Consider the following 23,103-nt stretch of genomic DNA (forward strand, 5'->3'; position numbering starts at 1 on the left):
CCATCTATGGCTAGACTGTCACCCAGATACCTGACCCACCACAGCGGGTCAAGGGTCAGACCTCAGTGCTTCCTAGCCAGGCAGCTCTTCCCTCCTAAGGAAACAACCCCATTTTTTTACACACCAGCCCTGAGCTCAGATCCTGCCTGTGGTCCCCCGACTTGGAGGGACCCTGAGAGAGCCTGGGTAGCTAACCTTCTGGATGGGTGGGCAGAATAGCTATTAATGTATGGTGGCATCTTGTCGCTGGGTCTCAGATTGTTGGCGTCTGCACTGAGGAACTCCACGCAGCCCAGCAGTGGAACGGGCAGGGCATCCTAGAGCTGCTGCGAACAGTACCTGTGTAAGTATAGCCATGCCCTCTGGGGTGGCCTGGTTCCTGAATCTGGGGGTGGGAGTCCCACCTTCCTCCCATGTGTGGGCTTTCCCTCACATTGCTGTTCAAGCACTGGGTTTTCACATCAGGGCTCCTGATGGCCCCTGACCACTAATTGCTTCCCTGTGTTCTGAGTCTGGGGCAGCAAACAGGGCAAGCTGTAGGCCCAGCCCATCAGTCCCAGACCTTCAGTTATCATCTTGTCCCTTTTCCTTGTCCACAGCGCTGGCGGCCCCTGGCTGATAACTGACATGCGGAGGGGAGAGACCATATTTGAGATCGATCCACACCTGCAAGTATGTCTTGAGTGAGGAAAACCTTTCTAGCACACTGTGCCTAGGCCTCTTCCAAATAACACTGGCTTTCATCCTGGGAAAACGGAGGAGCTTTATTTGTGAGTGAGTAAAATATGGTGTGATTTGGAACTTGTTTCCTGAATTCTGCAGAGTGCATAAGGGAGCAGAGATTTCAGGCCAGGAAAGCTTGTCTCAGATACATGTATTTTTGCATTTAAAGAGGATGAATTTTATTGTATGCAAATCATACATTAATAAACATGACTTTAAAAAATAGGATCACCTGCCACTAAGTAAAATTAATACAGTGGATATTGCTTGCCTAGTATTCATCCTCCTACTTCCCCCTTCTTAAAAGGACACAGACTTCCTTTCAGGAAGCCACCACACCACTGCCACGCTCTGTAACAGAAAGAATAGGTGATATTGACCCCATGGCCCAGCTGCAGGGAGGAGCCCTAATTGGTCTAATGATTCCATCTCCCTTTTAGATACATTTTCATCTTGGGCAGACAGGGAGCTCCTCCCCTGGGTAGGCTGGCATTCCCTGATGTGGAAAGGAAATATTTATATATATATATAGGTCTGCAGTTTCCCGCTCACTGTGGCCCTGCTATACAGCCTTTCAGTGCTATCTTTGGGTTTTTTAGAAGCATTCTTTCTGCATGCAGTGAATTTTGAAAGCCACACAGAACCTTGCTTCCTTTCTTGTGGGCTCCTCGTGAAGCAGGAGCAGCAGACAGCTAATGATGTGTCTGGCACATGTCTGCCTCGTTCTACTTTCTATTGCCAACTGCAGGTCATTGCCATCTCTGAACCTTTTATGCCTGTATAAAGATCTGGTGGGTCACAAGCAGCTGCCAGGAGTTATGTGTCCTCTAGGAGGGATGAGAGGTAGAGCAGGTGGACATGGAGCCAGCAGTCCCTTGGTTCTTTATTGCAGGCCTGTGAATTTTTGGGCAGAAACCCTACTCATTCACAGATGATGCTCCTCTATTTTCCTAGTGCCTTTAACACTTAGGTTTTCAGATCGCTTCCAGGATCCTCTCTTCTCTCTGCTTTAGACTTGGCTTCCTTGTAGCTTCTGCTTATACAAGAACCAGGAATTCTGAAGACCATGTTTCCCTAAGCCCTTGTTCTGCACCACACTGGGATCCAGCATGGGGCACTGTGTGCTGTTGTTTGGCCTCTGTCAAAAGTGCCAAGTACTAAGAAAGAATCTGGTCCTTTGAACTAGTAGAGCAAGCAGCTTTTTCTCTCTGCACGCCGAGAACAGTTCTCCTTCCTAGTCTTCAGGCTACCCTGAGACCAGCCAGCAGGACCCAGAGCACCTAGTGGTCTTTAAAAGCAAGCAGGAGGAACCTTGATGAGAAAGTCCAGCTTCCTTTCCTGGTGGCTGTGTGCAGCAACTGGGAACTCCTCTGTGCTTGCTTGTACTGGTCTGGGGCCTGCTTGTAGGTGGTTTAGTTAGAGCTGGCTCCAGTTCCTTTGTTCCAAGCTCTACTACTAGCCAGCTGTATGCCTAAACAAGTCCCTTAACTTCTCTGAACTCTTTCTTTTTTGCTTATAAAACAAGTGGGATGAACTGGTTGAGCCAAGAGGTATCCTCAGTTATTTGCTTAGGTGAGGGGCCTCAGGGCTGCTGGTGAAGAGGGGAAAGCTCAGATTCTACCCTGAGCAAATCAGGGCCTACATACTCCTGCCTGGAACACAGAGCTGCTCTCTGTCATCAGTCTGTCCCTGTCATTGCTCAGAATCCCCAGCTTTGCCCAGGCTTTGATGGGAAGGAGGTATTAGGGTAGGGCCATCAGTTGACTGGTTTCAAGAAATAAAGACCTTATGTAAGCTCACCCTGTGCTTCCCCAGATAGGCTCTTGGCTGAGCAGCAGGCCATTTTGGTGCCTGCAGAGCTATAGGGAGAGGGTCAGGTATACAGGGAGGTACAGACTCTCATCGAGGTGCTCACTTAGGGGCTTTATTTGGCCCACATGACTGTTTGTGACCAAGGTTGCTAGAGCCTTCCAGATGACCTTTAATCCAAAGAACAGCATTTTTGGATTAAACTGTGTTTTACCAGAAATCCAGGGATGCTTGGGTATAGCTCTTCCTTGAGGCCATTTGGAAAGTGTTTGGACTCAGCAGTGCCAAGGCCTGTGCAGAGGCTTTATGAAGACAGGGCCTCTGGCGTGGTCTGCAGATGCTCACTACCCTCCAGGTCCCCATTAAAATCTAAGAAATAGAAAAGAAACTCCATCCAAAGTCCTTTGCCAAACAAATTAGTGATACAGCTAGGCAAAGTCCTGCCCTTCTGCTCTCTGGTGGTGCTTTGCTGCATGACCACACTCTCTACTGTTAGAAGAGGGAACTGCAGGTGCAGTCAGGGAAAAGCTGGGCTGAGTCCTGGCCTTTCCTGCCTGTGGCAGGCTCCCCCCTGCCCCACCCCCCACCATTCCCTCCCCATCCTCTGTATCAGTGACTGGGGGAGTCCTTCCTGGATGATCAGGGAGGAGAGGAATGTCTCTGCCGTTCCTCAGGGAAATAGTACCTGGCTCTGCCACATCAGTTCCACAGGCCAGCATGAGAGGGTAAAGTTGGGGCTCCTGTTTCAGGTGTGAAGGTCATTTTACTGGAAGGTTGAGCTAGAGGAGAAGCTTTCCTTGAGATTTCCATGCCTCCTGTCTTCCCCTGATCCCTGGTTCCCCTGGAGGAGTCCAGTGGCTGGCAGAGACCATCATGCATCAGTAACCAGGGCAGAACAAGACCAGAGATTCCGCTCTTCCAGCGCCTGTCCCATGCTTAGCACCTACAAGGTATTTCAGAAATACTGAAAAGGTGGTAGTGATCTTGGGCCACCAGTTCGCTGAAGGAACTCTGGCTCTTTGATTCTTTCCAAGCAGGAGAGAGTTGACAAAGGCATCGAGACAGACGGCTCCAACCTGAGTGGTGTCAGTGCCAAGTGTGCCTGGGATGACCTGAGCCGGCCTCCTGAGGACGATGAGGACAGCCGGAGTATCTGTATTGGCACTCAGCCACGGAGGCTGTCAGGCAAAGGTGGGAGCCGTCACTTAACCTTCCTCTTTCCATTTTCCCAGGCTAGTTTTCAGGCTCTCTAGGATGGGTCTCTAACAAAAACAGCCATTCAATAGCTTTTTTCCTGGCAGGATTTAAACAGCAAGTGAAGTCTTCCAGCAGGGTGGAATTAAGGGAACTTTATTAGCCCATTTTTCATGTTTCCTGTGTGTATTTTAAATGTACCACCAGCAGCGACCATTGTGTTTTAGATTTGCCCCTTGCAATCTGAGCATGAAGGTAAGTGGAAGCCATAGAACAGTTACAGGAAAAGACCATAGTCCACCCAAGTGCAAGAGAACAGGCGTCGGCCACCCACAGAATTGACACAGGGCCCAGCTCTGGCCTGAAAGCCATGCCAGACCCAAGGATTGCTCTGGTCTCAGGCCCTCCCAGGCTTGAGACAAGAGAGGCCTGAGTGTGATGCTGGCTCAAAAACTTCCCTGCCCACTGTCCTGCAGATACACAGTGTAAGGGGCTTTGGGCAGGGCACCCTGTACCCATTGCCTTCTGGATGGAGCTTTGGGGAAGGAGGATATGGCGCTCCTGTTGGAAGCTCACCGTGCTGGTCTTAGCTGTAGAAACAGTCGTTCTTCTTTGCAAAGGGCATCCCTAACTAATTCTTAAAGAAAAGCATCCATTTACACATACACGTGTATACAGCTTCTTTTTCCACTTCCTTTCTCTATTCCTCCACCTTTTCTTATTTTTTGAAGAATAAGATACCTACAGTCCTGAATAAACTATTTACATTTATAAAAGATTTTCTCTTTTCATAAAGGACAACTTAAACTCCTAGTACAAATATCTGACCCCTTTCTTCCCTTCCTGCTTTTTCCGAGAAAAAGTACCCACTTATTAGAATAATTTGGTTGCTTTTGATGAAAGAAGTAATTTAAAGAGAGATTCATAGTCTTGTTCAAAATTTCAACCATTATTGGCTTTTTAAAAAAAAATTATAAAAGTAATCCATGCCACTATAATAAGTCAAGCAGTTAGAAAAGTTAATAACCACCTCCATCACCTACTTTAAGCCCACTCTTTGAGCAACCGGCATTATTTTGTTTTTTGTAGTTTGCAGAGGTAAATCTTAGACTAAAATCTCAATATAGGGGTCCAGACTAGTAAACTTCACCCCAAAGACAAGCAGAGTACCTTGCAAAAAATAATCCCACCAAGGGATTCCTCTCTCACATCCTGGCCCTTGGCAGACCCATAGAGATGCAGTGTTCCCTCAACCAAGGTGAGGAGATGACTTTGGCATCCCACTGACTGGGCCAAAGGGAAGGGCTGGCAGGGCCAGATACCAGCTGACCACTCAGAACCCAGAAACTTGTGTTAGACATCTGCCCACTCATGGCAAGCCACTTGCAGCTGTTACTGGCATCCATTTCAGTGGGCAGAATCCCTGAGTGGTTTTGGGCAGTGGCAAAGGCCTTGTCAGTCACTGTCTGGAGCTATATTAAGAGTAACACCTAGGGCCTGTGACACAGGAAGGGAAAGAACATTGGAGAAGAGGTCTGTCTTGGAGGGTGCCCTTCTGAAGCCCAGAGGCCATCTTTTGTCTTCTACAAGAATGGTGCTCTTCAGACCAGAAGTTTCTTGAGAGCATGGTGCCTCATCTTCCCTGCGTCCTCATGCTGTACTTGCTCAGATCTCATGGCTGACTGGGTGGTGTGGGCTCATGGCCATCACGGGGGCCTTTCCCCAGCATGTCTGCAGAGCCGGGTTTCAAAGCCAGGGCTGGGGGTGCTGGGAGCCCAAAGGACCATCAGGCAACTTAGTGGTGTCATTGCAGACACGGAGCAGATCCGGGAGACCCTGAGGAGAGGACTTGAGATCAACAGCAAGCCTGTCCTTCCACCAATCAATCCTCAGAGGCAGAACGGCTTCACCCACGACCGGGCCCCGTAAGTTTCTCACCCACAGAGGGGTTAGTATAGCTTCCTTGTCCTGGGGCTGGGACAAGGGGGCAGCTTTGTCCTGACAGGCCTGTCCCTGTGGCTTGATTGAGAGAAAACAGTGCCAAGAGCCCTTGTTGGATGGACCTGGGGTCTCAGGGGCACACAGTTCTGTGGGTCATAGGAAAGGGCTTCAGAAGGAACCCAGGGACCAGGAATATAAACACCAGCAAATATTTATATGAGCTGTGTGAGCAGACAGGAGGCCAAGTTGGGGCGAAATCTGACTGGGGGCCTCCCAGCCTTGTGGGAGCCCATTGTGCTGAGCACAGCTCCCCTCCTTATCTCAGCCTGGGCCAGAGTTGCCCTTCCTTCCTTCCTGGAGCCTGGTCTCAGGCTGATAGCTGCAACCCCAGGGGCCTCCCTGTCTGGCCAGCCCCGTACTGGACGCCTGCTTCTGAGGCCCTTCTTCCGGTCTCCTTTCCATGGGGCCCAGGGAGGGGAAGGGAAGGGAAGTCCCTTGCAGGCCTCTGCTGCCTGTCCAGGGGCCTCTATAGCCCTTGGGAGAGACTGTGGCCACCCCAGAGGTCAGATCCTCTTCCTGCTGATCTCTCTTCCTCTGATAGGGGACAAACAGTGGGCAGGGCTGGAGCTGAGTACATACCTCTGCCCTTAGTCCCAAGGCAACTTTAGGGAATGGCTGATAGCAGGAGACACCTGGGAGATGGCAGCATGGAGCAGAAACCTTGCCCGCTAGGGAGAAAGCTGCTGTGCCCTAGGCTATAAGGAAGGCAAACTATTCCTCCAAGACCAGGGTGATATATCCTTCTTCTAAGAAGTCTTTATTATGCACTTGTGTAGCAAGCTCAGGGCCAACAGGGCCATCTGAGAAGTAGGGTCTTTCTTTAGGGGTGCATGAACTGAATGAATTGATTAATTACTTCATGTGAGTCTGGCTGTAGATGCAATTTGTTGGAAATAGCTAATTCTTTTAAGTCTGGTTCCAGTTGCTCATCTACAATCTCCAAAAGTGGTAGTGAATTAATGTGCCACAGAAAAGTCAGCATAATCTGGAGTAGTTTGGCAGGGCTCCTTGGAGGAGGAAGAATGTGAGGTAGACCTTGGAGGAACCCTAGAATTTTATAAGCAGGGAAAGAAGTTGACAGGGATGGAACAGGGAAGGCCTGGCTAGTTAAAATTGTGGCTGCAACCTGGGAGCAGGTTGTGGAACAGGGAGTTATTCTGGCTGCTCAAGATGGCACACCTGGTGAATCTGCCACCCAGAAACCATGAGAGTTAAGTTCTTTGGCAAGAGCCTAGAAAAGCCTCTCACTACTACCTCCAGGTAGCTTTTAATTCCAGTTAGTGGGCTACTCCAGCCATCTGCTTTGAAGTAGCTGGCTTGAGGCACCATGATCTCCCCCTGGCAGCAGCAGATGGCCAGGCTGGGTCTTGGGGCATCTGGAAACTCTCCACCTATGAATCTGGACTGTGTCCTAGGGCCACACTCCTTCTCATGCCCTGAGCTTGGCCTCTCCCTCTAGGACCCATTGGCAATGGTGGGAGGCTGGGAGGTAACTGAAGGCTTAAAGGCTCAAATATATTGCCTGTAATATGTAGACAATCTCAATCTAGATGGCCCTTCCAACTCTGGAAGGTCCAGGTTTCTGGGCGGAAAGGCGGGGCCTCCTCCAGAGACACACCCCATTCATCTCTTGTGTATGTCTGAGACAGGCCTGAGACCTCACTCCCTATCTTGGGCCTATCTCCAGCTGCTGCATCCTCAGATGTTGCAAGTGGGCACAAGGCTCTGGGTTTCTGGATATGCACATACAGCCCAGTCTCAGCCTACTCTAGACTGGCAGAGAGGCACTGGATCTGGTCCAAAAGTTATCTGTAGATACAAGGTAGGGGCCACAGCCTCCAGCCCTTGGCCTGGGTTGACAGAGCTATAAGGAGATGGGTGAGAATAGCTGAGAGGTACCAACCCTCTGGGGTTGTCTCCCCTCCTGGCAGCTCAACTACCCAGCCAGGTCTCCAAAGTCAGAATCTGCAGTCTGGAGAGAATCAGAACATCTCTTCAGTTCTTGGTACTAGTTACCAATTTGTTAGCAATTGGTTGAGAAATGGTTTCTTTGCCTTTGCCAAGAACATTTTCCAACACATCCCTCAAGCCTCTCAAGACTCCAGTTCCTTGTTATCTCAAGATCAGTGATGATGGACTCAGTTCAGATTAGCAGGCAGGACTGTAATATCTGTGCTGCCCACTCTGGGATCTGACCCCATTTCAGATAAACCACATGGATTGCAACTAAGAAAGCCACCCCAAAACTGCTGGCACCAGTGTTTCCTCCTCTCCCTGTAGGGGAGCAACCAGCACAGGCTTTATTGTGTCTGCATGTCTAATTTTCCTTTAGTCAGGTTTTCTGGGCTGTGGCACTGTGACGCATGGTTCCACGTGGGTCTGGATATGGTCTGAGGAGGCTGTGGTTCAGAAGAGTTGATGGAGCCTGGGCATTAGCAGCTGGGCTTTGGCCTACATGGGGGTGTCAGGCACTTGCTCTTTTCATATCTCAGCAGCAACTAGCAATTAAATGGTGCCTCCTAGGTGCCAAGTAATGTTCCAAGTGCTTTATACCATATGAATTTAATTCATCTTCTTAGTCACTCTGTGAAGTAGGTAATCCTGTTATCCTCCTTTTACAGATGAGGAAACCAAGGTATAAATAGGCTAGTAAGTAACTTCTCCAAGGTCAGAAAAGGATGGAGCTTAGGGCAGTCTATCAGTCATTAACACAGTGTGATTTTCCTTCCCCATCCTCAGGGGCCTCGTGAGGGACACAGGAGACTGTGTTTCTGAGGTAGCAGTGACCCTCACTGGTGGACCTCATCACACTAGTCAGAGCATGAGTAGGGACTCCTCACATGACGCTGAGGACAGGGCCGAAGTCCCATGTTAGAAGCTCACTGTGAATGTTTAACTCTAAGGAGGACATGCCGTAAGCCTGGGTGCTTCCAAATCCCAGAGATAAGGAACTGTGTCATAATTGGCTCACTTATACTGGAATTACTTTTTGACACATAGCCTTGTTTTTTTCATGTTCAGAAATAAAACCAACCCTATCTCTGGTCCCTCCACCACCACAGGGCTGGGGGGTTTCTTTCTTTCTTTCTTGAGACCTCACTTCCTGCTTCCCAGCAAGTCAGGCTCTGGGTAACCTGCTTTTCTCCCATTCCCTTGGCAGCCCTCCTCCCACCACCTTCCCAGAAGGAGAGTGCCTGGCCCTCTTTGGGGCTGCTTTCAGTGTTTCACAACCCTTGCATTCCAGCCATGAAATTATTATCTGGCTTTTCCCAAGATGATCGGTTGAGAAAAGCCTCCCTGGGCTTGCTGGCGTCTCCCTTCCCACTGCCTGTCCAGGGTGAGTTTGGGAAGCACGGGAAGCAATTCCTTTGTGCCACTCAGAGACTGGCATAGGGCAGCTCCTGCCAACACTTGTAGGGACCCAAGCAGGGAAGGAGTCACTGGGCATCTTCTTTGTCTAAGGTGACTGGACTGTTCTGTAGAGTCTGGCCTTTGCTCCCCAGCCTCTCCACAGTAACTCGGAGGATGTGTGTGGGCAGGTGTATTGTGTAGGGAGGTTTACATTTCTATAAGCTAATTGCTCTGATGCCAGGAACCTGCAGCAGTGTTCTAGCACCTCCTCTTCCCTCTGCCAGGAACTCACTGACTGAGGTCGAGGGAAATTTAGGGAGCTTTCTGGGCCACATGCCCTCCCAGAGAGGGGCACGACTCATGTGTGTGTGTGCACATGTAGGGGAAGGTTCCTGTCTGTGGAGAAGCACTTTGTGGGTGAGGCACCTTTAAAAAGCAAACTAACCATCACTGATGAGCCAAGTTTCTCAGTCTTCTGGAATTGCACCAGCAACTTTTAAGGCTTTTTTTTTTTTTTTTTTTTGCCTTTTTGCCTTAGTTTCTTGGAGAATTAAGGTTTTGTAGCATGAATTTTCCTGTTGTGACACTCTAAGCTGCACCCTTCCCCAACCCTCACATAGGCACACACATATATTTATCTCCACTCTTGAGTTTCTCTGTTCCCATCCTGAGTCATTTATAACCTGGCCAGGTAGTCAACCTTTAGAGAAAACTATATTTTGTTTTACTCGACCTGAGAGGCCCATGAAGATTAATTAGAAGAAGAAAATAATCTCATTTGCATTCACTCAGTTGGGTGAAAGAAGTTGAGTTTCCATCTGGGAAAGCAGTTGGGCTGCTGCTCTCGCCACTGCACACAGGGTAGTCTTGGGTAGCCCTTCTTGAAGGGGTCCATCGTGTCAGTGCAGTGGCCAGCCCAGGGCCTGCCTCTGTCATGGTGGCTTCCCTCACCACTCCCACACTAGGAAAGTACAGCTGTTTTCACTGGAGAGAAAACATAGAAAGAAACACCCGTGCTCTCAGGGGCCCCATTCAGGCTGCAGAGGACTGGTAGGAGGAACAGCTCAGGCTTCTGTGATCCATGTTTGTCGGACTAAGTACCTGCCTTTCTCAGAAATAAACTTTTAAAAGGGCACAACAAGGGGCTCCACAGCAAATCCAGCACGGGTAAATTTCTGTTTGAACTCCATTCTCTGCTCCACTTCCCCAAAGGGATGAAGCCATGGCCATTGTACTCAACCGCAGTTCATGGCCAGCAAGCTCTCTCAGTCCAAACTGTATCCCTCTTCCTCGAGTTGCACAGTCAGTATTTTTATCCCCCATCTTTGATCCTCAGTATCACCCAACACTTCAGCAGTGAGTCAGTTCTCCAGGGAAGGGAAAAGGAAGGCTCAGTGGTGAGAGCTGGAGAGAGGAAATAACTCGGTGTCTCAGCAAATGGAAAGCCAAGGGTTCTGGCTACAGTGGGCTCTTTCAGGGAAAGCAGGGGTCCTGATCTCCTACCCAAGTCAAAGGGCAGGCCTCGAGATGGAGGGCCCTAGTGTTCAGAGTGTTAATAGTTGGGTAAGGAATCCCCTAATCTTAATACAAGTTTTACTCACTCTGTCTTCTTTGGCCACAATCTGTACCACTGTTCTGTCATGGTATTCAATCTTTGGGATATTCATATTGAAAATACTGTGTTTTATCATTTGGTTATTGGTGTTTACTGGGTAATACAGCTTTGTGCTTAATAGTAACTGTGGAGGTGAGCTGGTGCCCTTCCCCCTTCCCCACATGTATACCCAACCTTGCCACAAAGGGAGATCTGCAAGGGTTCTTTCTCTGGAAAGTTCAGAACTCTTGTCCGCAATCTAAAAGCAAAAGGAATAATCTCCCAGGCTAGAGACAGAAGCCAGAGGTTGGGCTGAGCTCAGCGGGCCCAACCCATTTCACTATTGAATTGTTGCCACCCTGATGCTCTGGTTCCCACTCTTGAGCATCCCCAAGGAGAAGGCCCCAAGTCATGTGGCTGGTCCAGACATCACCATTGTCACAGAACTGGGGCTGTGGCTGAAAGGAGTCTTGGTGGTTCAGCTCCTCTCCTTTCCGTGTCTGCTGCCATTGATAGAATATAACCGATATCCTTAGGCTAAAATGGAAAAATTCAGACTTTTCAATCTGAAGAGACCAGGGTGGAGGCTTGGATATTGTTCTGTCAGTCAGTGAAGTATGGTAGGGTGAATAGGGGCATGTACTATAGTACTAGAAATCAGAAATCTTACCCTGACACTGGAAAGAGAGGGTGTTTAAAAAGTCACTGTATGCACCAAGAAGTATAAATATAGAATGTGTTTTATAGACAGGTGGTAAGGAAAAAGAAATGGAAAGATTTAGATCAATTCCTGAATTACCAAGGTGTGCCTCTAAACCATCCCATAAACCATCCCTCAACACTCCCAATACAGGAAGAGTCCTGGGCTAGACAGGTTCTTGTGGGCAAGCAGGCAGTTTTTATTGAACAAAACCATCTTCCGGCCCTGTACTGTGGGCTACTTTTGTTGCCATTTTACAAATTAGAACACAGAAGCTTAATAGGTTATATAATTGATCTGGGGTCAATAAGCTGGGAATAAGTGTCAGAGACAAGATTTGAACTTTGGGTCATTTGACTGCAGATCTGGGCCTATTTATCCCTGGGAACTGCCTGTAAGATAGGATAAAGTAGAGGAGGTGCCTGCCAATTCACAAGGAAGTAGACCTTGGAAGTCTAAATACCAACACAGAGAGTAAAGCTCGTATCTTAGTTTGCCTGGAAACCCATGAAGGTGGCAGGTCAGCAGGCACCATTTGTCCAAGAAAACCATACTAAAAAATAAAGTGAAATTTGTTAGCAGAGATACTCCATCAAATGAGTGAGGAAGACATATGGGGTACAAGAAATGGGATCCAACATGAGAAAGAGACAAGGTGAATCAGCAGGGTAGAAGTGGGGAGTGATCCTGTGGTGACACTGTGCGGCAAGAACAAAAGGTGACCAGCTGAGACAGGAGTCGTTTGGAAGGGTCTTCTGGAGAAATGTCTTTAAGAAGATAAAATTGATAAGTGCTTGATGTATTTGAATGCCTTGGGAGAAACTGTAAACAGTTAGTTTAGGGCTGAATTAGTGATAAATACATAGAAAACCAAGACGGGCTTTAAATCCAAGGAAAATAGAAAATTACACCAGAAAAGGAAAATAATCATAGTATACTACATGGCTCAGTTGTAAATTGCATTGGCATAATATAATAATATAAACACTAATGCTGACCCACACTTACATACAGTTGTCTTGGGAAGATGGGAAGTGGGGAGAGTGGGATAGAAGAGAGCTATGAGCTCATCTTCCATCATGGGAAGTCAGCAGGCAAAGTCAGAGGGGAACACCTGGAAGTAGAAATTAAGTGTATGAAGAAATGAACTGTGGAGGAAAATACCAAAAGAATCGTCTAAAGGGATGAAAGTGGTCTTCTCTACGGAGTTTGGGGTGGGAAGACTGCTGACTATTGTAATGAACCTGATAAGATTCTGTGACTCTTTCAGTTTTAAAAAAGAACAGTAAAAAAGTCAAAGAAAAGATATTACAGTTGTTATAGCTCACTCTGCCCTGTAAAAAGGAAGGATGACAAACTTCAGGTAGAAATCATGAAACTGGCGCCAAGGCAGGCCCTGGTCATGCAGAGGAACTTGAGCTTGCCCAGCATCAGGCTATGGGCTGAAGATGAGCAGTCGTATAACCATCCAAAGGCCTACTGAGAGCATGTCTCAGGGTAAAGGAAATGAGGAGTGGCACTTGACAGTGCACCTAATTATGACCAGCAAAGGGGTTTGATGGAGTAGAAGTGACAAGGCCCTGGAGAAAGCATCTTGGGCAGAGCCGAATTCAGGAGGGAAAACCCTGCTCCCTGTCAGAGCAGTACCTGGCCACAGCCTTTTAGTAGATTTTGTTGGGTGTTACGTGAAAAGGGGTTCTATAGTTAAGGTTGGAAGATGCTGGCTTACACAAAATGAAACCAGTTTGTTTGCCCTCATAGTTCTCCTCAGAGTCCTCAAAATGCTAATGTTTTATGAGTCTCTAATTTGAGATGCAGTGTATTCCATCTAGCCCTTGCCACATATGCTTCTCTTAAATTAAAATTCCATCAAATACCCTTTGAGAAGCCCTGCCCTAGCTTCTAGAAGCAGTTCTTTTAGGAGTTCAGGGAAAAAATAGATGTGTCTTCATGGTCTTAAAACCTCAGAAGGAAAGACCACTCAAAGAGATGGGAAGCTCTTAAGGAGAAATACTGTGGTTATGTGTTAGCTGGCTTTAAGAAGACCTGGGGATTTTTGTCTCAGCCCTTTATTTGTTCATTATGTGACCTTGGGCTACTTAATTTAAGTCTCTAAGTTTCAGTTTCTTTATCTGTATGTAAAATGGGAAAAAGAATCCCTCTTTATAGGGTTGTTACAGAAATATACTTTGAAAGGAAGCAGAGTATAATTAAAGGGCTTATTAGCACAGGTACCATGGTCTGCACTGAACAAAAGGCACCTCTTAATATTTATCATTGTGAATAGTCTACTGAAAACTAAAAGAGGTATAATACTTTCAGAGACCAGTGTAGATAGGTAGAGAATCTTTTACATAACTCAGATTTTTTGAAGAATTTGAATGAAAGCTAGAAGGAGAAGTATGTTGTATTAGCACAGACTTAAAGGAACAGGGTTGAGAAAAGCTGAAACTCAAGAACTGAGTCTTGCAAAAAAATGCTATGACCAGCAAAAAGGTCTTTTTTTGTACTTCTCTTTGGAACAAGAAGAAGAAAAGTGGGCCCTATTGCTTGGACAAAATAACATTAATCAGTGACAAAGAAAAAGCGAAGTTTACTTGAGCTCTCTTATGCTTGCATCTCAAAAGGAATGGTTATCAGTCTAGGAAGGGTTACACAGACATTGGTAAGAGGATTGAAGCCATAATTTCAGATCCCCTGGTCCACGTATATTGTGCCCAGAATACCAGGTGAATTGGCAGTTGAGATTCATGAAGCTGGTCATTAATCTTTGAGGGAATGGAAAAGAGGTGTTGGCAGACTGAAAGCACTCACAAGTTTCAAAATGCAAAAATCATGTGTTCTCTAGACTAGTGAGCTTGGTATCAACTCAGGGAAAATGATGGACTAGATTATTCAGCAAGTAAGCTGTGAATACTCTTTAAGGGAAACTGAGCCCTGAGAGTCAGCATGGATTTAGAGTCAATCCTACCAGACCATCCTCACTGCCTTTTTAGAAATGGTTACTTCTTTCTATCTGGTAAGAAAGAAGGTGCTGTAGACCTTACATAGGTGGTGTTTAGCAAGGCATTTTGAGAATGTCTTCTGACATCATTGTTGGCCCCACAGAGAAGTATCCACAGAGCATCCAGGAGAGTGAAAGGCTTGGTGATGGGATGGTAGGGTGGATTTACAATTTTTAGATGAGCATATCCAAAGAGTACTGATGCCAGTCTGTCATCCTGTCTGCCTGGCCCTGTCCTGTTCACCATTTAATCAAAGCCCAGGCTGAGATGGTGAGTTTATCAGTTTTGTCAATAATGTGAAATCAGGAGGAAATGCCAATATGATGGACGCCAGAATTGGGTTTCAGAAATATCTGGACTGCTTCAAACAGTAGCCAGATAATGCAGAGTTCTGCTCTTAGCTTCAGATAATCCACAATACATACAAGACAGGGCAGAAGCCTAAGCACAGCCCATGGGAGAAAGCCTGCGTGACATTTCATTGAGAAGAAGGAGTGTGCTAAGCATTGATAATTTGATGAGGTTACAAAGAACAGACAATTTTGATGACAATTTTAATAGAAATAAAGTATCCTATACAAGAAAGCTCTTAGTCCCTCTATGATCTACATTGGTTAGGCCATATAGTGTATTTATTTCTGCACATGACACTTCATTTCCTGACTCAACACTCTGGCTATGACAAATTAGGACAAATGCAAGGGAGAGTGACTTGGATGGCTGGAAGATTTCAGAACCTTGTCTTAAGAATACAGGTGAGGAAGCAACCCAAGTGTCCGTCAGTAGATGAGTGGATAAAGAAGATGTGGTACATATACACAATGGAATATTATTCAGCTATAAGAAGAAAACAAATCCTACCATTTGCAGCAACATGGATGGAGCTAGAGGGTATTATGCTCAGAGAAATAAGCCAGGTGGAGAAAGACAAGTACCAAATGATTTCACTCATGTGGAGTATAAGAACAAAGCAAAAACTGAAGGAACAAAACAGCAGCAGACTCACAGAACCCAAGAATGGACTAACAGTTACCAAAGGGAAAGGGACTGGGGAGGATGGGTGGGAAGGGAAGGATAAGGGGAAAAGGGGGCATTATGATTAGCACACATCATGTAGGGGTGGGGGGACAGGGAAGGCAGTATAGCACAGAGAAGACAGGTAGTGATTCTATAGCATCTTACTATGCTGATGGACAGTGTCTGTCATGGGGAATGTGGTGGGGACTTGATAATGGGGGAATCTAGTAACCACAATATTGCTCATGTAATTGTATATTAATGATACCAAAGTAAACAAAAATAAGAAAAAAAGAATATAGTTGAAAGTTGGGGCCACAAATACTGGAAAGAGAAACTAGAGAAACTGTTGATGGGGCTGTGAGAGCAGCCTCAGGGATTTGAAAGGCTATCGTGGGAGTATGGATTTAACTACTTCTGGGCAACTTGAGGTCCAGCAGATGAGAATTGTGGGAAGACCAGTTGTGCTCTTTAGAAGGAAGATGGCCCTGCCAGCACCTCCCTCAGCAGAACAATGGCCTCAGGGGATTTTTTTAAATATAAAACTAAACATATTTTTTTTATTGAAGTACAATTTCATATAACACAGTGGTTCACCAGTTATATACATCATTAAATCCTCACCCCAACTAGTGCACTTACTATCTGTCAACATAGAAAGATGTTACAGAACCATTGAGTATATTCTCCATGGTGCATTTCCAGTCCCATGACCAACTTATATTATGATTGAGATTTTTCTGCCCCTTTATCCCACACACCCATAGTAACCACCAGTCATTTCTCAGTGTCTATGAGAATACTGCTGTTTTGTTCGTTTGGTTTTATTATGTTTTCATATTCCACAAATAAGTGAAATCATATGGTATTTGTCTTTCTCTGCCTGGCTTATATCACTTAGCATAATACCCTTTAGGTCCTTCCATGTTGTTGCAAAATGCAGGGTTTCTTTCTTTTTTATGGCTGAATAATATTCCATTGCAAGGACCTCTGCTCAGAAGGGGGGACTGAATTGACCAGAAAGAGTTGGATTCTGGACCCAGAGAAAAGGCAAGTAAGTCTCTATTAAGCTATCAACATGCTTACAGGAGAAGCAGGTAGACTTCCAGAGACAGCAGCTAACATCCTGTTAGTGCATTCCAGAAAGGTTTTGAGTACCTACTATATCCCAGGTGCTGTAAGATGCTTCACATGGGTCATCTCATTTAATCCTTATAAAAAAAGGATATTGTTATTTATTATTATCAAGAGGGTACTGAGTCTTAGAGAGAGGTTAAGTCATTTGCCCAAGGTCATACAGGGCTCAAACCCAGAACCTGTACTATTAGCCATTCTGCCTCCTAAAGCAATAGTTCATTCTTCATCCCCTGGCCGCACATCTCTAGCAGTCTGCTGTGGGTGTGGGCTGTGCTTTCCTGAGAACCTTCTCTCTTCCAACCCCACCCTGAAGCTCTGTCTTCCCCTCCACTGGGAACTCAGGGAGAAAACAGCCCAGCTGAAAAATTAGGCCACGCTGGCAAGCACACTACTTATTTTTTTATGACTAAGATTAAGCTGACAACCATGCAAAACATTGCAAACCTGTGTCGGCTGCAGATTTAATACCTCACCAGCCCACACAAATAATTCATGCTTCTGCATCGATGTCCAGAAAAAACAAATCAGCAAAAAGCTGGGCTCCTGTGTATGTGTGGAGCAGCCGCGTTTCCATTGAAGTAGCATGCCGGAAATACCCAAGCTCCAGGACTGCAGATCTAGCATTTTGCAATTTTTTTTCCTCTTAAAAGATTAAAGTACGTTTTCCAATGATTGAAAGTTGGTGGGAGGTGTAAATGTAGGCACTTGTCACATTAATTCTTCAGATGATTAAGTTCTTTTCCATTTCTTTAAAGCTTTTTGCAGTTGGGTTTGATGTCCTCGTTCCGGGCGAGTGTGTTGTAGCTGTTACCAAGGTGACTTTAACTGACTTTCAACAATTTATTTTTCCCTCCAGCTTGAGATGTCTCTAGCCTTGTATGCTGTTGATTCTTCTCTCCCAGCCCCCACCCCCTCCCCAGTTGCTATTCATCAGCACTTTTGGCTGTGCCAGAGAGGCGGGGATCCTCAGAGGCCCCCTGGCAGCTAGGCCTTGGCCCCTTGCCTGAGCGTAGTGGTATGTCTTGGTGCAGGACTCTTGCAGAGATGGCACAGGGAAGTGATTGTAAAAGTCAACACCCTGGCTTTTCCACCTAAACTCATTCCGTGACCTTAGGTTTATCACCTCACCTCTCTGAGCTTCAGTGTCCTCTTCTGTAAAAAAAAAAAAAAAAAAAAGGGTTAAATTAGAGTCTGCCTGGGATGCTTGCTTTGAGCATGGACTTAATACTCTGCAACAGAGTAAGGGCTCACCAGAGGGCTGTGGTCTTTCCTGAGTTCTGCTCTTATCTGGACCCTGAGGGCACCTGCTGAGAAATGGAGTTTGGGGTTACCCTCTTCGGAAGGCAGGTAGAGAAACCAGGATATAAGGAAAAGAGAGCTAGTCAGTGGTCCTAGGCTCTGTGGCCCTGGATGCATTACCGGCTCTCTTTTGTTAAGGAAAGAAGTAGATTAAACAACCTCAGAGTTTCCTTCCCGTTCTGAAATTCCCTGACCCTCTTGGCTATAGCATTTGTCTTCTTCACAGGTCTTATGAAAGGGTTTGTCAGAGGAGAAGCTAGGGTGAGGGGCAGTTACAGAATTGGCTTTGGGGAACCAGAGGAAAGGACCACTTGTGAAAGAGCAGTTACATCTGGGGCTAGATCCATCCAGCTGGTGGGAATTGGTCCCCATTACCTTAGAAGCTTTTATAAACCACTGCCCCAGCAGGGCCCTGTGCTGTTGATGTCACCCTCCATTCTTTTGCCTGCTGACCAGGGAGCTTCTTAGCCTGTTGGGGTGTCTCACTGGCCACAGGCCCCAGTACTCATCCCCCCAGTGTGTGAGGAAGTTAGGCCTGCCCTTCACTGGTTGTCCAACCTTCAAGCCTAGACATCCTGGGTGGTTTCTGTCACTTGATAAGTAATAAGAGCGTCTCACCCAGTGTTTTGATGGACACTTGGAGAATTGTTCTAAGATTCACAGCCCAAACCAGGATCCGGCCTTTTGAATGGGATCAATGCGTAACCCTTATTTCTGGCTGATGCAGATTTGAGAGGCTGTCAGTGGAAGTAGCTGAATTTCAAAGAGTGTATCTTAGTTTGCAAAGAGACCTGTGACCCAGCTGTGGAACTAGCTGTTAGGGGGGAGTAGGACAGGAGGGAATGTGAGGCAGCAGTGACAGCTCACTGTGGCCAAGGCCACAGTCAAGAAAAATCTGATATAGGGCTCCTAGAGCCATGAGGCCCAGCAGGATGATAGCCTGGCTCTGCTACCCAGCCAAGCCACACTCACTGGTCTGACTCCTGAGAGCCTGGCTTCTATCCCCTCAGTGAGGATTGTATTATTTCCTGGTTAGTTGAAGGATGTATACGTCACTGTAGCTCCTGGGCATTAGCTGGAGTGTGCATACTCAGAGCCTGCCTTGATGTCACTACCTTTTCAAGGTCAACTGGAAGGAAGCTCTCGGAGATGTACTTCCTGGGACTTTAACACTCCAGCCTTAAAGAATTTGGCATCTGAGACTCCAGGGCAGCAGAAAAAGGGTTCCCAGGAGATACTGCTGCTATCATAGGGAAGAATGAGCCGCTGTAACATAAACTTTTTTATAGTGTGTTGGCCAAAGATGAGGCTTTAGAACCAGAAAGACCTGCTACCAAATTCCAGCTCCAGGCTCCCCAGCCATGACCTGGACAAGCGACTTAACATCCCGGATCCCTGTTCCTTATCTGTAAAAGGGCTGTAATAATAGTACCCACCTCATGGGGGCGTTGTGAGGAGTAGTTCATCGGTGAGAAATGCTTTACACAGCCCCAGCAAGTACATAGTGAATAGTAGCTGTTACCCATTATCAGCAATCACTGTCATTGTCATTCAGGAGCCCAGACTGAGAGACTCTCATCTTGCTTCTCCCTGTGGTTTTTGCCTTGTGCTGAACCTATTCCTATGCTTGCTTCATAGGAGCCGCAAAGACAGTCTGGAAAGCGACAGTTCCACAGCCATTATTCCCCATGAGCTGATCCGCACGAGGCAGCTTGAGAGCGTACATCTGAAATTCAACCAGGAGTCAGGAGCCCTCATTCCTCTCTGCCTAAGGTGAGCCCCACAGCACACAACTTGGTCTCAAGGAACCACGAGGCCTATGCTTGCCATCTCCCCACAACCTAGGTGGAGTCTGGGGCCACAGGAGGAAGGAGAACCAGTTAGGCAGCTGCATCTTGGGCTTGTGGGGGAGCCTGTAGATTCTGAACCAGCCAGCAATCCCCACTGTGCTGAAGATCTCTCCTTCGTCCAGAAAAGTGGCCCTTATCCCTTCTCCCTTAGGAAGGTTCAGTGATGTAGGGTGTCTCAGATCCCCTGCCATCCCACAATCCCGCCTCAGGGTGGCAGGGTCCCCAATAGCACTGGGTCACAGGGCAGGGGCTCTTGTGGGTTAGGCTGTATTTTTTCCTGCTCACTGCTTTTCCCATGCAAAACTCAGCTCTCCAAACCCAGTGGCCAGTACAGCAGACTCCTTGAGGGACCAAGAAGCCCAGCTGTGTCCCTTCTGCTGCTGTCCACCATGCCAAAAACCCAGCCCTGTGGCCAGAATTCAGCTCTGTGCTTGGGGAGGCTGCACTGGGCTGAATCTGCAGCAGCTGGCTTCTTCCACGGTCCTCAGGGGCTCCACCCTCACTCTTGTAGCAAGAGAAGCAACAAGAATAACTCTAAACTCAGACAGCAGTGACAAGAAAGAAGAGGGTTACACTGGTCTGGATCTTCCACACTGTCTCCAAAGCCTGAGGAAGGAGCTTGGATGGTAACAAGCCTTGGCCAGCCACCCTGGACAGTAGGGCAAAAATAGCAAGTGGTCAGAGTGAGGTGGGGCTGGCAGGGCCCTCTACAAGGACCCCAGCCATTTCCTCACGAGCTGCCTCTCAGGCCCAAGCTCAGGGCCTTTAGACTGGTGAAGGGTTAATACGAGGTGACCTGAGAAAGCAGAGGGCAGGGTTTTTGCCTCCTTTGCTGACTAGCATCTCTGCCTCACTGGTTGCCCCTGCCTGCCCTTCCCCCAGGTGTATATCCAGACTGGGGATTAGCAGTAACTTCTTCTGGCTCCTTCAGAGTGACCCCACTTGGTTTCAGCCTTTTTAATGCGCTGTGGCCTCAGGGCTAGCCATTCATCTTGTGGGAGAGCCCAGAAAGAGGTTGAAGATTCTGTCCTGGACCCAGGGGTTGTGCTGTGAGGGCAGTACACCATCATCCCAGGGGCTCAGGAAATTTGTTTAGGTACTGTTGCACCTCCAAACAGTGGGGACCCTCCAAACAAAGGGGAACATGACCCCTGTCTTAGCTCTGGGCATGACCTTGGGCGCATCGCTAACTGCCCTCTCTGGGCCTCAGTTTCTTCCCCAGGACATGAAGGAGGATTCTACTACGCCTGAAGGCCCTTTGAATGCTGATCTAGTGTCTCTGCTAGCTTTGAGAACTCTGGAAGAATGGCAGTAGAGAACTTGTCAGAGGCTTCTTTTGGAAGGTGTTGAAACAAATATATTTGGTTACAGTCCCCTGTTAGTGGGCAGGTGGACAGTCAGAAGGGCATTTGCCACTACCCTCTCCTAGGAGCATAGCCCTCACAGTCCCCCAGCCATGGCCAGACCTGCTGCTCACTGTCTCCATGTTCCCACCCCCAGGGGCAGGCTCCTGCATGGACGGCACTTTACATATAAAAGTATCACAGGTGACATGGCCATCACATTCGTCTCCACGGGAGTGGAAGGTGCCTTTGCCACCGAGGAGCACCCTTACGCAGCGCATGGACCCTGGTTACAAGTGAGCAGGCTCTTTTTCTCCTCCCTGTCTTCTTTTCATGGGCTCTTCCCCCTCCTCCCCCTTGGCAGCTCTTAGTGGCTCCCTTCCTAAACGACTGGTGGTGAGAAGCCTTGTGGTGTGTGGATGCTGCTGCCTATCCCATCAGCTCCAGGACCACTCCATGGTCTCTACCCCATCACCTGATACACCAGTGATAACTCTGCAGGCCCTGAACATTGGTAGCTCTGTTTGTCATGGGAATCCAGGGTTTGAGGGATGTGAGACTTTCTTGATTTACCCTGGGTAAATCAAGGTGCAGGAAACTGAGTGAAGCAGATGGAAGGCAGTGTGGAAGCCACTCTTGAGTGCCTATATGGAATTCCCCCCGAGTTCCTAGAAAGTTGGCATGTGGACCTGGACCTGTGGCTGGGATGAGCAGGCCTCAGCCGACAGAGGCTTCCTGCTCCTCTCGTCTAATGGCTGTCCCATTCCTCCTGATGGAAAGCCAGCTTTTCTGTGCAGAAACCTACTGGCTTGTCCAGAACACTTTGTCCTTCCTTTGCTCTTCTGGCTGGAACATAGCTTCAGAGCCACTGCCAAGCCGGGTGCTGGGGCCTGAGAGCCATGGGCCTCTTTCCAGCCCCCACCCAGTCCCAGGTTTCTAATGGGTACTTGGCGTGGTCCAGCACGCTCCCAGATGTATTAGAAAAACAACATCCATTTTTGTTTGTTGGGGGTATGGGAGAAGGAGCACTCTACCTTACCTCTCTCAGGAGTATCAAGAAAGGAAATCTGACCCTAATCCAAAAGGTGACCATGCCTTGTTTGTGGTGTATGGGGTGAGGAACAGAAGGGATTATAGTAGAGGGGAAGAAAATGATGCTGGTTTTGTGAGTTTAACTCAGTCTGGGGGTTCTGTGAAGCATATATACTGTTAATGTGGGTATCCTTTTTGTCTGTGTGTGTGTGTGAGTTGTAATTGAATTTCTCCTCCTTTGGGCCAGTTTCCCCCTCTCCCTACTCACAGAAATACTAACCCTTAATTAAAACAAACATCAATCAAAGGACACCAACCACATTCTCTGGACTAAGCAGAGGTAGAAATGGAAGCTAGTGCTTTAAGAATATTGTGTTCCATAAATTATCTTGCCTTTTTCCACTGTTGTTATTACATTGTTTCATAACAAAATTACTTTGAACCATAAAGTTATAAATACATTTTAAAAGTCCCACTTGGTAACATTAGATTTCTGTCCATGTGGTGTTGGTAGTTATTGTAACAAAAGCTCTGAAGTGTAACATTTGAAATTAGCCCAGCACAAGTGGAAAGGGCCACCTCTTATCCCCATGCCCCAGGAGGCCAGGCTGCCTCTGTGAAGAGCAGGAAGGGGGCAGACATCTTGCTCAGGCAGAGCCGCCAGGGAGCAGGAGGAGGGGCCATGCAGGAGACCCCTGCTCAGGGGAGTTCACAGATCACCCTTCCCAGCAGGTGACAGTGTGCTCACAGATTAGCATGAGTGTCCTCAGATAACATTTGTGTGTATTGATGCTTCAAGCACATTTTCTTGGGAAAGAAGTGACTGGGACCCCAAATTCAAGAAGAAATTCTCCTCAGTTACATTTTACATCCTCAACTCTGAACCTGTCCTTGAAGTCCTGCTGTCCCCCCTGGAACATCTTGCCCTGAGGAGGAAGGTGGTGCGCATCTCCAGTTCTCAGCAGCCAGGGACCTTGGTTCCCACAGGACTCAGCAGATGTCATGTTGCCCCTCAGTCCCCCTGAAGTTCTGGATCCAGCCCCAGCCC

The 23,103-nt window shown here is 47.5% G+C and overlaps 1 protein-coding gene across 6 annotated transcripts in view; it reads left to right on the forward strand.

Annotated features, from left to right (window-relative positions):
* The window catches only part of SUFU (SUFU negative regulator of hedgehog signaling), a 106,730-nt gene that overhangs the window by 70,922 nt on the left and 12,705 nt on the right, over positions 1-23,103 (forward strand). For 2 of the 6 annotated variants that reach the window (XM_036898943.2, XM_036898944.2), the window contains exons 5-10: positions 258-343; positions 600-672; positions 3,567-3,723; positions 5,540-5,651; positions 19,469-19,603; positions 21,181-21,319. In XM_036898943.2, the coding sequence (XP_036754838.1) occupies positions 258-343; positions 600-672; positions 3,567-3,723; positions 5,540-5,651; positions 19,469-19,603; positions 21,181-21,319 (702 nt within the window). The other 4 variants (XM_036898945.2, XM_036898946.2, XR_005027401.2 and 1 more) reach the window with 3 other exon arrangements.

The sequence above is a fragment of the Manis pentadactyla genome, chromosome 8 (genome assembly GCF_030020395.1).
Source record: "Manis pentadactyla isolate mManPen7 chromosome 8, mManPen7.hap1, whole genome shotgun sequence".
Classification (NCBI taxonomy): domain Eukaryota; kingdom Metazoa; phylum Chordata; class Mammalia; order Pholidota; family Manidae; genus Manis; species Manis pentadactyla.